General features: G+C 36.2%; 2 protein-coding genes and 1 long non-coding RNA gene across 3 annotated transcripts; all 3 read right to left on the bottom strand.

The window, feature by feature from the left end:
* Window positions 1-2,575: 2,575 nt before the first annotated feature.
* On the bottom strand, window positions 2,576-5,824 carry LOC142978665 (uncharacterized). Its single transcript, XM_076123171.1, has 5 exons — window positions 5,723-5,824; window positions 4,769-4,905; window positions 4,135-4,236; window positions 3,619-3,748; window positions 2,576-3,097 (listed from the first exon to the last, which is right to left on the bottom strand). Exons 2-5 carry the CDS (start codon window positions 4,903-4,905, stop codon window positions 2,804-2,806), a joined length of 663 nt encoding a protein of 220 aa, XP_075979286.1. The 5' UTR covers window positions 5,723-5,824; the 3' UTR covers window positions 2,576-2,803.
* A 2,288-nt stretch (window positions 5,825-8,112) lies between these two features.
* LOC142978654 (uncharacterized) lies at window positions 8,113-10,094 on the bottom strand. Its single transcript, XM_076123161.1, has 5 exons — window positions 10,046-10,094; window positions 9,354-9,544; window positions 9,035-9,130; window positions 8,703-8,841; window positions 8,113-8,486 (listed from the first exon to the last, which is right to left on the bottom strand). Exons 2-5 carry the CDS (start codon window positions 9,536-9,538, stop codon window positions 8,193-8,195), a joined length of 714 nt encoding a protein of 237 aa, XP_075979276.1. The 5' UTR covers window positions 9,539-9,544; window positions 10,046-10,094; the 3' UTR covers window positions 8,113-8,192.
* A 2,407-nt stretch (window positions 10,095-12,501) lies between these two features.
* LOC142978643 (uncharacterized) lies at window positions 12,502-14,021 on the bottom strand. The gene is made up of 2 exons (XR_012959776.1): window positions 12,984-14,021; window positions 12,502-12,813 (listed from the first exon to the last, which is right to left on the bottom strand). It is a non-coding gene; the product is annotated as an uncharacterized LOC142978643 (long non-coding RNA).
* Window positions 14,022-16,993: the final 2,972 nt, after the last annotated feature.

Here is a 16,993-nt window from a genome sequence, read left to right as displayed (position 1 = left end):
TCTCATGCATTGTCTTTACTTTTGAAAAAACATTGAATGATTAATTAAAATCTAGGTGAATCGTTTATATTATTATATTGTATTATATAGTACTAGCGGACCCGACAGACGTTGTCCTGTCTACACGTCTTTAATTTGAAAATTTTAAACTTTTTTTAATAATCTAAACCATTCTCAGATCCCCTTAACCACACACAAAAAAATTCATCAAAATCGGTCCAGTCGTTTAAGAGAAGTTCAGTGACATACACACTTACAGAAGAATTATATATAATAATATAAAGATGTATATTGGCAATAAAATACATATTTTACTGCGAATAAAGATTCTACATCAATGATATTATTCACCCTTAAACAAATTTACTTAAGTACAGACAGACTCCAAGATTAATATTAGTTGCTAAACTTACATAACACACGCAGTATCAAATATTTCCTACGCAGCCGACGGCACTTAGCGAGAATACGACTATCTCGAGACGGGGCCTTGAAAGCTGTATCGTAGTTCGAGACAAAATATTATTGACTGTTTGATTTTCCCAAGCATAAAAGGGAATATCATGTGAAAAAAAACTACCAAGACTCGTCTTCATCTCAGGAAAAACTACCAAGACTCGTCGTCATGTGAGGAAAAACTACCAAGACTCGTCTTCATCTCAGGAAAAACTACCAAGACTCGTCTTCATCTCAGGAAAAGCTACCAAGACTCGTCGTCATGTGAGGAAAAACTACGAAGACTCGCCTTCATCTGAGGAAAAACTACCAAGACTCGTCTTCATCTCAGGAAAAACTACCAAGACTCGTCATCATCTCAGGAAAAACTACCAAGACTCGTCTTCATCTCAGGAAAAACTACCAAGACTCGTCTTCATCTCTGGAGAAACTACCAAGACTCGTCGTAATGTGAGGAAAAATTACCAAGACTCATCTTCATCTCTGGAAAAACTACCAAGACTCGTCTTCATCTCAGGAAAAACTACCAAGACTCGTCGTCATTTGAGGAAAAACTACCAACACTCGTCGTCATGTGAGGAAAAACTACCAAGACTCGTCGTCATGTGAGGAAAAACTACCAAGACTCGTCGTCATGTGAGGAAAAACTACCAAGACTCGTCTTCATCTGAGGAAAAACTACCAAGACTCGTCTTCATCTCAGGAAAAACTACCAAGACTCGTCATCATCTCAGGAAAAACTACCAAGACTTGTCTTCATCTCTGGAAAAACTACGAAGACTCGTCTTCATCTGAGGAAAAACTACCAAGACTCGTCGTCATCTGAGGAAAAACTACCAAGACTCGTCTTCATCTCTGGAGAAACTACCAAGACTCGTCGTCATGTGAGGAAAAATTACCAAGACTCATCTTCATCTCTGGAAAAACTACCAAGACTCGTCTTCATCTCAGGAAAAACTACCAAGACTCGTCGTCATTTGAGGAAAAACTACCAACACTCGTCGTCATGTGAGGAAAAACTACCAAGACTCGTCGTCATGTGAGGAAAAACTACCAAGACTCGTCGTCATGTGAGGAAAAACTACCAAGACTCGTCTTCATCTGAGGAAAAACTACCAAGACTCGTCTTCATCTCAGGAAAAACTACCAAGACTCGTCATCATCTCAGGAAAAACTACCAAGACTTGTCTTCATCTCTGGAAAAACTACGAAGACTCGTCTTTATCTGAGGAAAAACTACGAAGACTCGTCTTTATCTGAGGAAAAACTACCAACACTCGTCGTCATGTGAGGAAAAACTACCAAGACTCGTCTTCATCTGAGGAAAAACTACCAAGACTCGTCGTCATCTGAGGAAAAACTACCAAGACTCGTCTTCATCTCTGGAGAAACTACCAAGACTCGTCGTCATGTGAGGAAAAATTACCAAGACTCATCTTCATCTCTGGAAAAACTACCAAGACTCGTCTTCATCTCAGGAAAAACTACCAAGACTCGTCGTCATTTGAGGAAAAACTACCAACACTCGTCGTCATGTGAGGAAAAACTACCAAGACTCGTCGTCATGTGAGGAAAAACTACCAAGACTCGTCTTCATCTCAGGAAAAACTACAAAGACTCGTCTTCATCTCAATAAAAACTACCAAGACTCGTCTTCATCTCAGGAAAAACTACAAAGACTCGTCTTCATCTCAGGAAAAACTACCAAGACTCGTTGTAATGTGAGGAAAAACTACCAAAACTCGTCTTCATCACGTCTTTATGTGAGGAAATACTACCAAGGCACGTCTTCATTTGAGGAAATACTACCAAGACACGTCTCCATCTCGTCTTCACGTGAGGAAAAACTACCAAGACACGATAGTAGTAGAGAAATACCCCACCCAATATCCTCATACTAACAAGATCTAACGCAATGAAGAAGTATGTTCAACCCTGTGCTGTGATTTTGACAGTGTCAAACAAACAAGTGCGGTACAAACAAATCCAAAGGCGAGACGGCATCTATGAAGTCTCTTATTACAGAAGATCTGTAACGTAAAGTAGCACAGTAATAGCTTAAAATGACTTTACTTTAAACAGCACTCATAAAAGTGCTATTTAATAAGAACATATTGCATATTTTTCGGAATTATTTATTAGCATGACAATAGGTCGATAAGTACAGTCAGAAACAAAAATATGATACACACCCTGACGTTATTCCACTGGAACATTTTTGTATAAAAAATTCAGTTTACAATGAATACACCGTCATTAACAAAATTTTTAAATAATAAACAGTACCGGCCTAGTAATCCTACTTTTACAACTGATCAATTTTTTCTTGGAAACGTGTTAGGCTATACTATTGCTTTTGACTGCAGGTTATATGATCGAGATCTGTCATAAGTTGTCCAAGATCTCTTACAGTCTCTTCCAAAACTCTCGCTCCATTCAAAATATACTCTTGGACGCTCAATTCCTTAGACTTAGCTAAAAATTCTTTATGTTTGTTAAGAAATGCTCGAGCAGTTATCCCGCCGTCGAGAAATATCTTAGCTTCCTCTTCCAAAAACATGTTGTTTACTGCGTCATCAATGATATGGTCGCATAAATTATTGCGAGGTAAAATGCAATTTGTGAATATTACGTGCTGAATCTGAAATATGAATAACTTAGACGTTATTTATAGTTTCGCTTTGCAAAATTATTATTTAATGTTTAAAAATTATTGTTTAATGCGTTTATACCTAAAATTGCCGGACAGGTTACTGGCTGTTGTCGTAAACTGCCTCAATGGTGCCGAAACGTCGAGCATTTTAAAGTAAAATGCATGTACGCGTTAATTTTCGCTTAATTATTAAAAAATAATAAAACCAGACAATCAAATTAAAATAATCAGGAATCATACTTATATAAAACCATATGTAATAAGGTTCTTAATCAAATTTGTGAGTAGCTATTCAAAATATAGTGGAAAGTGTAATTTAGGATACTTGGGCCCGATTTTCACTAGTTTTGAAAAGATATTAGAAACCTCTTAAGATGGAATTTTGACAATTGTTTTCATTCATTTTCCTACATTTTATTTAATAGATAGTTTATTATCTTACACTTTTTTATAGACTGTGCAGCTGGCCCTAAGAATTATTGGTTATTATAAATTATATGGTAAGTTACCCTGCTAGTCTCATTGTTGAAGTTGTCAATCAGTCTCTGAGTCTCACTAATTACTTTCTCTGGTTCTAGTATACCCTCGGGAGCAAATATATTGACGTTCTTTTCATAGTTTTCATAATATGACTCATGTCTGAAATTTAAAAAAAAAAACAACACTTATTTATATTATTACCTACGATCACAATAGAGACACTGCCTGGTTTTAAGTTCTCTCAAAAAATACTTGTCACGTACTTTTGTTCTTTTCGTACGTATTGAAATAATTACGGGCATTCATAGAACTAAGTCACCTTTTATTCATATTTTGGGGAAATAGGTACGTCTCAATTTTCTTCCAATATCGTAATAATGGACTTATTAGGATTTTTGTTTTGTTAAAGAAATATTTTTATACTGGATCCGATTAAAACTGAACAGCTTTCTGTACCCACATTAATACCTTCCTATCAATCTAATATCATCTAACTTTAAATAAACCGTGCCAGAGCTAAGGCTAAGGTAAAATGATATACTCACTCGCAACCCGACTGTGTCTCTCCCTCTTTGTAAACAACGTGAAGGATGTCAGCGTAGTGACGTCTGTGGTCGTCCAGTTCAGGTATATGACCGGCCATGGAGCTAGATTGGACAGACAGTTTAATATCCTTTAATTTATTGCGGAGGTATTAAGATAGCTGGGAGGTATGGAGTTATCGCAATAATCTCAGTAAAGTATCCTTACACAGATCATGACCAGAGGGACTGTTTCCTACCAATATTGATTCTCAAATATGGATTAGCTATGCTTACAAAATTATCGAATCGCTTTAAAGTATTTAACGTCTAAAACTTAAAAGTATATACGAAAAAATTAAAAAAAAATTCGCTACGCGTACTAATTAATATTCCGAACACTAAAAACCTATATCTGATAAATTATAGGCTGGCGCTCTTGAAAAAGCCATAGTAAACAAAAAACAAACACTGACCATTGATAAAGACAAAAATTAAAATAGGGATTCCTTTTCTGTTTTAATTACTTCCGAATAAGTATCGGTTAGCATATCAACATTAGAACAGACGATGTCATACATTTGCTGTCACTTTATCTATTAGATAAACTATTCAACAGTTAGTCATAAGCCGTAAAACACTAAATAAATAAACTCACAGTATATGTTGTTTTAGTTTCGAAGCCGCCGTGTCGAGATCCTGAGCTGCTTGTAAGTACGGTGGTGGTGAATCAGACAACTTGGCATCGGTCATACCTCCCAGCACAAGAATACATACTAGTAGTAGCATTATCATCTGAAATATGTTTGTTATAGTTAAAAGTCTCAATATAGAAGCAAGGTACTGCGGAAAAACGAGAGATGGAGGATAAAAGAAGAATGCTGGTGACAGTTGAAAACCGTCGTTGTTACGTCTCTCCGTTCTCCTCTGGTTTGCTGCTATATCAAGGCACTCGAGGTAATTAGGTGCGAGCTATAGTGCATATTTTGAGGCTAGATATACATATCTAACAATTACAGTATTTATTTATTTATTTATTTACAGGTAACTCAACAGGTATAGTATACATAAAAATTGCAAACAGACAATAAAAAGATCGAAACTTATATAAAATACCCAATTACAGAGTTACCAAAATTTATACAATAGAAATTTAATTTAAATAACCTAATATAATACATAAAATAATAACATTAAATTAATACTATAGAAATTATAGATAAATAACATAATTAAATTACATATTAGAACGAAAAAAAAAAAGTGCTAACAGTACAACAACTTTGAAGACTGTACTGGCATACTGACTGACTGGCTGGCAGAAGTATAGAAATTCTAATACAGAACATCAATGACCCGCAGGCTGATACACCACGGTGGTCTGTTTCATCCAGTTACTTTACATTAAAAATGTGTAGCATTGTCACTTCATTATGAGCAAGATAAATCGTGCACGCTATATAATGCTGTGCTGACCGTACTTTGCGTGAGATAAGGTCAAAACAAAGAAGAAGAAGAGTATTTCGATTGCAATCAATAAGGTACCGCGACCTTTAAAGTATTGTCATATATTTAAAAAATAACCCAATTTTCTATTGAAAATACAACTTGCCTTTAGTCGTATCTTGAGTATCACTAACACAATGGTGTCAAAAATATAGTAATTTAAAAGGTATTTTTATATAAGAAGAAATTGGTTTCGGGTAATAAAATCCATACATAGACGTTTCAGATTAACTGAAAATAGAAACTATTGTTCTTAAATAACTTTCATTAACATTATCGTCATTTGAATCTAAAAGTTATGACTTTTTCTTGGTAAATAAAATTATTAATTACAAAACTAGTCTATCTCACGGCTTCCTGTCTGGTTAAGGGTTACAAAGTGGTGGTATTTTAAAGTGAAATTTAGTAAAATAACTCCATAATCAAACTCCATATTGCTTAACTCATTGTTTCACTTTACCAGAAGCTAAACGAATCCCCGATATTTTTATCACATGATCAAAACTAGCAATACGAAGCCACTTTCACCTATGCATCAGTAATATTAGGTCGGGGATAAAGTCTTTTCGCATTAAAGTATGTATGAACTTGTAATAAAATATCAATATAGCTTCAAGAATCACAAATGAGTACACGGTTGATTAGGTTTCTTTCAGTGAGCTCGTGAGGTACCCAAATATCGAGCTTTTGCGTAGAGAAAAGATTTTATTACAAGTTTATACATACTATAATGCGAAAAGACTTTTTCCCCGTCCTAATATTACACTCAACCTCAATATGGTCAGCTCTGAAGAAGGAGGCAGGAGGCGCGATGATGGAATGTTGTAAGATTGACATGAATAGCAGCAATTTTGAAGAATTTAAAGTTTTGTATATGGAAATACATAACGGAGAAAAAAATACAAAATCGTATCTGTCGCGATACGGGATAACCGCTGAAAACAAGAATAACAATATATATATATTGTTATTCTTATATATATTTTTTAAAATGTGTTCAACAATGTTCATGAAACAAGATATACCGCGTAGATACAAATTATTTTGTAATTAATTTGATTATCACAATTATCAAACCTTAAGCAAACAACGGCGAGAAGGGGCGTTGGCCCTAAAACACTTCCCTGACGCACGCCTATACTTAACGGTAAATAATATTTTGTTGCGATAATTCTCCGAATTTTCTACTGTTGATAGGTCTTTGACTTGGTGAAACGCCTATTTTTATTAATATATAAATACAAATCACAAAACATTAACATAAGGTTAAATCTTGAGATATGTTTCCAAGCGCTTATTAAATATACTTCAATACTTCAATTTCTTTAACTACATGTCATTATTCAGCAAGTCACTCTTATTATACTGAAGTTTACAATCTAACTTCTATGTATGTTCTATGTAACACACTTTTTCTATGTAACACACCAATGACTCTTCAAAGTTATGTGTGTATTAGCAATAATTATCACTTGTTCCAGCAGTGAAGGAAAACATCGTGATGCAATCTTGCATGCCTGAGAGTTCTTTAGAACAGTTCTTGAAGGTATGGAAAGTCCCCATTCCGCAATTGGCCAGCGTGGTGGACTCGAGGCCTGACCCCTTTCTCATTACGGGAGGAGACCCTTGCCCAGCAGTGGGACATTAATGGGTTAAATCTATACTAATATGATAAAGCTGAAGAGTTTGTTTGTTTGTTTGTTTGTTTGAACGCGCTAATCTCAGGAACTACTGGTCCGATTTGAAAAATTCTTTCAGTGTTAGATAGTCCATTTATCGAGGAAGGCTATAGGCTATATATCATCACGCTATGATCATCATCATCAATAGGAGCAAAGTAGCAATACCAAATGTTACAAAAACGGGGAAAATTTTGTTCCATTCTCTCTCATGTGACGCAAGCGAAGTTGCGCGGGTCAGCTAGTTTATTATAATTATTTTTTTTAATTTATCTTCTCAACCTGTTTCCATCCATTAAAGGACTGCGATATCTCCAATAGCACATTACTGAGCTATTTATTCTACTATACGGGTTTATGCTGCCACTAGTTGGCAGTGTATACCCTGGTCATCTTAAGGCTAACCTTTCTTCCAATTATGTTGGAACCGGCTTTCAGTCTCACCGGATGCAGCTAAATACCATTATTTTATATAGAGCTACTGGCTATCGGACCTACACAACAGTTACCTGTTATATCTCAATACACCTTGGTAAGACTGGTTGGCGGACTTTCAAACTTTTAACAACTGGTCACGACTGTCAAAGATCTTCGAAAATGTGTGAACTCATCGCGCAATACGTCTCTATTCAATATAAATGTTGAGGTATGTACAAGTATGCTTTATTATTTTTAACAAAATGTTTTTTTAATTTTGATTGGTTTATTCATCTATTTCAAAGTGTACTGCTACTGCAAAGGAAGCAGATCTACGGGTGAGTGTTCAATTAACTAACAATCAAAAAATAAAACAAGTCGATAAAATAAAACACTATGCTTTGAATGCCTCAATGTTTATTTCAAGATTTAGAAAAATTTCGAAAAGAATAAGCTAGCAAATGAATGCAAAATAAATGTTTAAAACGAGTAAGGCACTATACGCATAGCTCTCAAAAGTTCACAAAGTGCTTGTGCAGCATTTTTTAGTGCTTTTTCTCCTGTTACAACGTAGTTGAGGCCTTGTAACTTGTCCGACGCTAGCAGGATTCCTGAGTGTATTTTAAGGAATAGTTTTGCAGCTTTAGCTCCTGGGAAAAGTACTCTTGCTTCCCTGGCAATGTCGTTTTCGAGTATCCTTTCACCCGCTTTCGCTTCGATTTTATGGTCACAATCGTCATATTTAGAGCAAAGATCATTTATGAGTGTTTGGATCTGAAAAATAACATTTAATAAACCATTAATCTTATAAGTTATATGTGTGTCTAATGAATAATAATATCGCTTTGTAACAAATTCTCATCAATTCTTTTAATAATCTGAGTAGTAGCTTAATGTTCTGAAACCGGAAGCTTTTTTTGTGGGTGACTTATTCCCTTTACTACTGAGGCAATTAGCGTCAAACAATTAAAAAGTAATAAAATTATTCACTTTTCTAGTTCGATTGTTGAATTCATCAAGGAATTGTTGCGTTTCGACAACCGCTTCATGTGGACTGCTCAAACCTTTAGGTGCACTTAGGTTTATACGTTCTTGGTAACCTAGTCCATGAGGTGGTAGAGGATGTTGCCTAAAATAAAAATTGAAATTAATCGAAGTTTTTTTATAAGAAACAACCGGCTAGCTATCGAGGAATATTACATTGGAATCTATTTAGCGCCTCTACCGGGCGCCGTAAGAACTATACTTGCATTACTCTCGATACTCGTCAGTACCGACTTTACAGAATCGCACTACAAATCTTAAGTCGGCATTTTACTTACAAACATGCTTCAGCTTCAGTGAGAAGTACGTAAAAGATTTGAGCGTAATGGCGTCTGTGATCTTCCAACTGTGGAGGTCCAGAATCAGCAATGGAGCTGAAACACAATATTGAATATACGCAAACAAAATTAAGCATCTGCTATGGGCCGGTTCAAAAGGTTATATTTAAACGTCGGATAACATATCTCTAGATATTTAGAAGCGCTTAAATCGAGCCTAATTCTGCAAAATTAAATAGGATAAAGCGGCAATTTTTTCAAACACCTTTGCCTATCTTCGAGTATGACAAGCATTCAAATAGCAACGTCTTTTACTTACGTTACGTGAGCTTCAATTTTTTTGGCAGCTCTGTCAAGTACTTCTTTTGCCGCTTTAAATGAACGTGAAACCGGTGCCGGTGGTTCTACTGTAGTAATTTCATCTGTCGCATTCACAAATAACGACGATGCCGGCGCGTAAGCACAAGCTACTAGCAGCAATACAAATAGATATAATTCTTTCATGTTTACCTAGAAATTGAGAATAGAAAAAACATTAGATATATACTAGAGAATAAAAAAAATATTAGATTCCGCTTTTTGTGTTTTTTTTTTGTATAAGTACGTCACGCAATCAGTATCTCAATTCTCTACCACTACCGACTACCGACAACCGGCTAACTATCGAGAAAGGAGATCATCCATTTTGGGCCTTTTTTAAAGTGCCGGCTCACAAAAAAAAATTGCATGTATCGATAGAACTAGCCATTTGAAGCAATAGTTAGTATCGCACAAAACCTGTAGGATCGCTTTGAACCGAGTTATACAAGTTTAAAGATTCATTTTCAATTTTTTTTTTAATTTTGAATATGCTAGAATTAACCTGAAGCAATTGTCATAGTAAAGCGAAAACTTTGACGTTTTTTTAAGGTCGTAAAATATTATTTTATATATTTTTATATAATTTTTATATTGCACTTTGTCACGATATTATTTATTAATAATTTTGATATTTAAAGACAGCACACTTACCCTCGATAATACTTCTCTATGGCCTTGTCGATCGCAACCACTACTTATACCAGTCGTGATTTGTTACGTATTATTCAAACAAATAAGCATAGTTAATTAATTTGATGGAATAATCCAATTATAGAAAACTAATAATCCAGTTATCTTAAAAGTTATTCCGGTTCTTGCCAAAGATTTGATCATGAGTTTTTCCGTCAATAAATGCTCATTGAATGTTGCTGATTATTGACATTCAGAAAATTAACGTCGCAGACCTCCGTGCCTTCGAAAGCACGTAAAGCACGTGAGGCGCAGTACCTCCCTGCACATTGCTGGTGTTGTCTGCATTCCGTTCCGCATCACATATTGTCTGCACATACTCCTTACTATACTAACTGTGCCTTCACTGACACAGCCTCAAATTCCTTGTATAAAATAAAAAACAATATATATAATTCAACAACTGTAAATCCGAGTGGAGCCCCGAGAGTTTGATATTTAGAATGTACTGTCAATATAGTTCCTACGACGCCCGTTAGGGGCGCTGATCAGATTTGCATACAAAATTTCTCGACAGCTAGTGGTTGTCGATAGTCGATAGTCGATAGTGGTAGACAACGCGGTACTGTACCTCGATTCTCTACCACTACCGACTACCGACAACCGGCTAGCTATCGAAATGTTGACATTTAGAATGTATTGCCAAAACATTACCTACGACACCCGTCAGAGGCGCTGATCAGATTTTCATACATATTTTCTCAATGACAGGTCGGTTGTCGGTAGTCGATAGTAATAGAGAATTGAGCTACTGAAGTAGAGTGTTAGATCGAGAGCGCGAATCTTCTAAATTTTTTCTAATGTTTTATGAGTAACCGATGAGTATCGCGTACTTCCGTAACGTAGCCTCGACTTGGGCAGTTTTTTTTTCTCACTACTATGAATACAAGAACGCTTCAAAGTTTTACGCCGTGAAGTTGAAATGTCCACGGCAGTCGCTGATGCAATTACAGAATTTTTGGTTCATATTAAGTATTAGTTATATCTTCTTCATTCTTAGTAGCATGCTCGTGTATAAGGCCCGTATCAAAAGACCCTACCGCGATTCTTTACCATGGGGCACATGTACTTCAAAAATAGTTCCTACGACGCCCCTTAGACGTGCTGATAAGATTTTCATTCAAAATTTCTCGGTAGCTAGCCGGTTGTCGATAGTTGATAGAGTATGAAGCCAATGTTCACACAAAGGTCTACACTTACGACAATTTATGGTTGATAATGATTCCAGGGTCTATAATAGGTACTAAACTATTAATTTTCAACCAGAAAATTCTTGTATGCCATTTTATATTTTTTTATACTCTCATAAACGGTTTGACTTGATGGAGCCTTGATTTTTACTCGACGTCAAATCTCGATACTTGTGTTCTTTTGCCATCTTCGAAGCGAATTTTACTGTACACATGTATATGTTACTGTAAAAGCCCGAACTGTGGTAAATCCTAAGATTATCCGGTAAAACCTAAGATTTACCAACTCTCAATGGTAAAAGTCCGAACAATTGTTTTATTTCGAACTTTTACCACTATTCACTTGATAGATCTTAGGATTTACATCATCACACGGTAAAAGTTGATAAAGTCATATCATAACGTGTTATAAAGAAGAAATTTTGGGCAAACCGACATGGGTAGGTTAGGTTAGAAGGCTGACCCACCTTAGCCTTCGTGGTTATTTTTTTTTATACCACCTAGAAGCCCGGCGAAGTGGGGCTCCGGCGACATCTCGACATCATCAAGTGAATAGAGGTAAAAGCTCGAAATAAAATAATTGTTCGGACTTTTACCATTGAGAGTTCGTAAATCTTAGGTTTTACCGGAAAATCTTAGGATTTACCACTGTTCGGGCTTTTACAGTAACATATGCATTAAAACTATAAACTGGGAAATCAACACTACATTTGTGCCATTCTGATATTTGACTACAGTAGCGTAATTCTTTACAGTCGGTACTCTCGCGTATCGAGAGTTTGACATTTAAAATGACCAGCCAAAATAGTTCCTATGAAGCCCGCTAGAGACGCTGATCAGATTTTCATACGATATTTCTCGATAGCTAGCCGGTTGCCAATACGATGATGAATTGAATAATCTACAGCAAAACTTTAGCATACATACGTATAATATTAAGTTAGGTAATATAACTTTTAATAAATTTGCATGTATCCTAATATGCACTAACGGACATATTGTAAATATTTTATACCTCAAAGACTTAGCCTGAAAAAATGCAATATTAGTATTATATTTAAAAATAATAGTTCTCTCAAGAATTACCTCTGTCAAACGAGTAAATAAATATTGTTGAACTTTACGACAATCTGTGAGTAAAACGAATTCAAAATACCCATTTATCGGCCTGTTCTCAGAAGAAGAAGGACAAAATCTAAAAGTACAGTAGACGAATGAAAATACGAATTTAATTTTATTTTCTCACATTTATTGCCAAAACATGCGAAGAAAATAGAGTCTAAAGTAAATATAAAATTTTATAAGATATCGGTGTCCTAGTATTTTCTGCGATTGATGTAAGAATAGTCAATTAGCCTTTAAGAAATGCTTTCACAGTATTGGGACCTTCCAGTAGTATATTGTATATCTTGCTTATATAGCTTGTTTGTGTAGCATGCTTCTAATGCTTGTGGTGGTTTATCCCCAACATTAATTCAGTATGAACTTTAAAATCGCAGAGTACACGTTAGCGCAGTGTTTGTTTGTGATATTTAGTACCTGAAAGTAATAACAATATTATTAACCAACATACAATCAACTCACATACATAAATAGTGAGGTAACATGAAGAAAAATACGATGCATAAAACTTATTGCAAAGCTCAAAATAAATATGTTCCCTGCAATTATGCAATAAAATATTGATATGATTGATACTTAAAACTTACTTTTTTATACAAAAGGATTTATTTAAGCGACGTCAATTTAAGGATGCGGCCGTCTGGTTGAACCCGCGACGAAACTTGAAGTTGAAAGGCTTGAATCAGATCGTCCACTTGCACAGGATTTTGATCAACTACTCTAGACCCTAGGTCATCCACATCGTCATTGATCACTGGGTGCGTACAAGCGCAAGCCACTAGCACCACGAGTAGGAGATATAGTACCTTCATTGTGACCTGGAAAATTAATATATATTAACATCATCATTATTCATCATGGCTTAGCCTTTCTTCCAAACTATGTTGGAGTCGGCTTCTTCCTTCGGATGCAGCTGAATACCAGTGTTTTACATGAAGCGACTGCCTATCTGACCTCCACAACCCAGTTACCTGGGTTTTAATACGATACCCTTGGGTATCCTTCGGTACCCTTCGGTAAGCGTAGCTTAACCTCAAAAATCGATCCGCGCGGCTGTTGTTAACTAAGCCACGAATATATATTAACAAAAATACAATATTAAACTTTTTTCTTTATCCCATTACGGTCCCACTGCAGGGTAAGAGTCTCCTCCCAAACGAGGAAGGGGTTTGGTCTTGAGTCCACCACGCTGACCAAGTGCGGGTTGGAGACTTTGCAGGCCGTCAATAATGTAATAAACAAATTTTACGCATGCATGGTTTCATCGCGATATTATATTCATCAGGATATTGGTAGGTAACGCTAACCAAATGCGGGATGGAGTATTTGTATCCCTTTAAGAATTGTCAAGACGGACAAGGTTTCAATTCAACACGATGCTTATATTCACCGTTAAAAAGCATATGAATTATTTCAAATACATCAATAACTTCGAAAAGTCATTGGTGTGTTGTCCCGGGTTTGAATCCTCTATCTACTATTTGCAAGGTTGCCCCTCGGTTATTACAACTCGATCAAAAATCATACTTTATTGACATAATTTAAAATTGTTGACTCAAGAAACCCATTAACATTATTATTATTTAAATTAAAAGGAGAAACTAATTTGAGAATACACTTACCCTTTCAAAAGTACTTCTATACCGTCTGATCAATAGTTTGCGCTTTTTATACCAGTTGCAATTTGTTACGAGTTATTGAAATAAATAAGCATAATGAATTAATTTCATAGAATAAGCTTATTAAAGGAAACTAATCGTCCACTAATCCTTAGGGTATTGTTAAAGTCAAAGTTATCTCTGATTTAGTATGAATATTTGTGTGCCTATTAGGCATTGCCCTAAGAGGAGCTCGTGGCTTAGTTAACGACAGCCGCGCGGATCGATATCTAAGGTTAAGCCACGCTTGCCGAGGTTGATCTGTGGATGGGTGACCATCTTGCACATATCAAGTTCCTACGTGTTTCGGAAGGCACGTTAAATTGTGTGTCCCGGCTGTCATTTTCGAAGATCTTTGACAGTCGTTAAAAGTAGTCAGAAGCTTGAAAGTCTGACAACCAGTCTTACCGAAGGGTATCGTGTTATATCCCAGGTAACTGGGTTGTGGAGGTCAGATAGGCAGTCGCTCCATTTAAAACACTGATATTCGGCTGCATCCGGTGAGTCTGGAAGCCGACTCCAACATAGTTTGGAAAAAAGGCTAAGCTTGATATATATATTTGTGTGCCTATTTCTGGTACACAAAACTATAATAGTATCGTCATATTATGTTCCTATATTTGCAATTCTACGGGCACGTGTAAAAATATGTGTAAGTATACTTTCATAGTTTAAAGTATTACTTTTTGTAACTGAATTATTGTTACTAAAATTTGACTGATTGAACAGCAATTTAAATTACTTTAAAGTTTCAATTTGCAAATATAGTTTACATAATAATATATTATCTTCTTCTTATCGTATGGTTAGTGGTCAACCTAGTCTCAAAGTTGTTCAAGCCGCCCGATGGCCTTTGACGTGGCTCAACAACTGTTATCTTAATTGACAATAACCGGGACCAACTTTTTACGTGCCCTCTAAAGCACGAAGACGCCCAGTTCAAATACCACTATGCGGTCACTCATCTATGGAATAACCGCGCCAAGGTTTGCTTAACCCACAGATCGTTTACCGACCGGTGAGTGAAACTGGCTATGGGCACCTTATTATTATAATAATATATATTATGACGACACTACAATCAAAGTTTTACGTGCATAGAAATCCATATGTAGATCATAGGTCCCCGTCGGTCCTGCGCCTGACCTGGTTGTGTCTGTTATCCGTCCTACTGGGTTATGAGATTGAAGGGATAGATGTTCCTGTGTCTTGTACACACACTACTGGGACACTATAAAAATGTCCTGCGCCGTCGGCCTGCTATCGGCTAGTCAGACATTAATTTATTAATCTTGTTTAAATATGACAGTCTTCTTGTACGGTGGTTATGCTTAGGATCTTACTGTGGTTTTTCAGACGTGGGCCGTTCTTAGCCCCTACTTAAAAACTCGACTTGTCAATTTGGATAGTTTCTTCATCAGTAAAAAGTACTGTTACATGATTAACTTTCCATTTTTATGACAGGATATGAATAACACCATGAAAATTCGGCTCATACCAATATTTAAACAAAAACATAACATTAAATTTGAAATTTCGTTAGAACCACACTACGAACTATAACAACAATGTTTTTTTGTTAAAAACGCTGACGCACCAATGACTTATTAAGTTTCGTGCGAGTATTAGAAATAATGTAGTATTACTTGCTTTAACGTTTAAGAAAAACGTTACGACGAAGGCTTGCATGCGTAAAGAACTATCTAAAACAGTTCTTGAAAGAATGAAACTGAATGAATGGTGAAGCTCGTGGCTTAGTTAACAGCCGCGCGGATTGATCTCGATCTCATTGAGCCACGCTTGCCGAGGATGATCTTTGAATGGGTGATCGTGCGATGACGACTCTCTAGTATATCAATCTCGGCAAAGCAACGAAGGTTCACGGTACTGAAACATCTGTATAATTTTATTTCGGTACCTAAAAATACACGAAAATGGTTAAAACACTGTACAGTCATAATAAATAAATACATTTATACGTACAAAAAATTCATGCGCTTCAGTTCTTTTCAGATGACTAAGTAACAACAGCCGGCGCCAACTTTTGAGGGAGGCTTTCAGGTATCTCAGTTGACATTACTTGAAAGCCACTATGCTGTTCATTGTTAGGAGCTCGTGGCTTAGTTAACAACAGCCGCGCGGATCGATCTCTGAGGTTAGGGTGGGTGACCGTCTTATACACATCGAGTTCCTCCGTGTTTCGGAAGGCACGTTAAATTGTGGGCCCAGGCTGTCATTTTCGAAGATCTTTGACAGTCGTTTACAGTATTCAAAAGCTCGAAAGTCTGACAACCAGTCTTACCGAAGGGTATCGTGTTATATCCGGGTAACAGGGTTGTGGAGGTCATATAGGCAGTCGCTCCACGTAAAATACTGATATTTCAGCTGCATGAGACTGGAAGCCGACTCCAACATAGTTTGGAATAAAGGCTAAGCTAATATAGTTCTCAAAAAAATGCAAAGTCCCGAACCGGCACTCCACCCAGGGTGCAGGTGTATGCTTAATGCATTAGCCAAAAAAAAAACATCATTAACAAGGCTCCACTACGAGAAGTCCATCCCTGTAGTGGCACAGTCGTGTGCTTTCCTTTCACCCAGTCAAGGGTTGCTTTTTGGAGTTTATTTCACAATTCATGCCTTTTGTTATTTTTAAAATGTATGATAAAACGAGAATCTCTTTTTGCATGTGATGTTTCTAATAATGCTATAAGTATACAATATTTCAAGTATGCAAAATGCAGACACTATTGTGAGAAAAACAACTATAGGAACAATTCAGATACTATTCCCCTGCAAAATATAAAAATCATGAAAGTGTGAGAAGGGACACAAGCCTTCAAGTAAAGTCAAAATACTTAACGAACCAATTTCTATTCCATGTTATTATATTTGCAAATAAGTGAAAGTATAGGAAAGTCAAAACAAAGAAAATACACATA

This window comes from Anticarsia gemmatalis, chromosome 2 (assembly GCF_050436995.1).
Source record: "Anticarsia gemmatalis isolate Benzon Research Colony breed Stoneville strain chromosome 2, ilAntGemm2 primary, whole genome shotgun sequence".
In the NCBI taxonomy this organism is placed as follows: Eukaryota; Metazoa; Arthropoda; class Insecta; order Lepidoptera; family Erebidae; genus Anticarsia; species Anticarsia gemmatalis.
The sequence above is the reverse complement of the archived record's forward strand: the minus strand, read 5'-3'. Positions and strand labels throughout refer to the sequence as shown.

Coding starts and splice junctions, on each gene's coding strand:
- LOC142978654 (XM_076123161.1), bottom strand. CDS start 9,538: ATGAAAGAATTATATCTATTTGTATTGCTGCTAGTAGCTTGTGCTTAC. Junction 8,842..9,034: donor ACTGAAGCTGAAGCATGTTT/GTAAGTAAAATG, acceptor TTTTTATTTTAG/GCAACATCCTCTACCACCTC. Junction 8,487..8,702: donor TCAACAATCGAACTAGAAAA/GTGAATAATTTT, acceptor GTTATTTTTCAG/ATCCAAACACTCATAAATGA.
- LOC142978665 (XM_076123171.1), bottom strand. CDS start 4,905: ATGATAATGCTACTACTAGTATGTATTCTTGTGCTGGGAGGTATGACC. Junction 3,749..4,134: donor GAGACACAGTCGGGTTGCGA/GTGAGTATATCA, acceptor TTTAAATTTCAG/ACATGAGTCATATTATGAAA. Junction 3,098..3,618: donor TCAACAATGAGACTAGCAGG/GTAACTTACCAT, acceptor TTCATATTTCAG/ATTCAGCACGTAATATTCAC.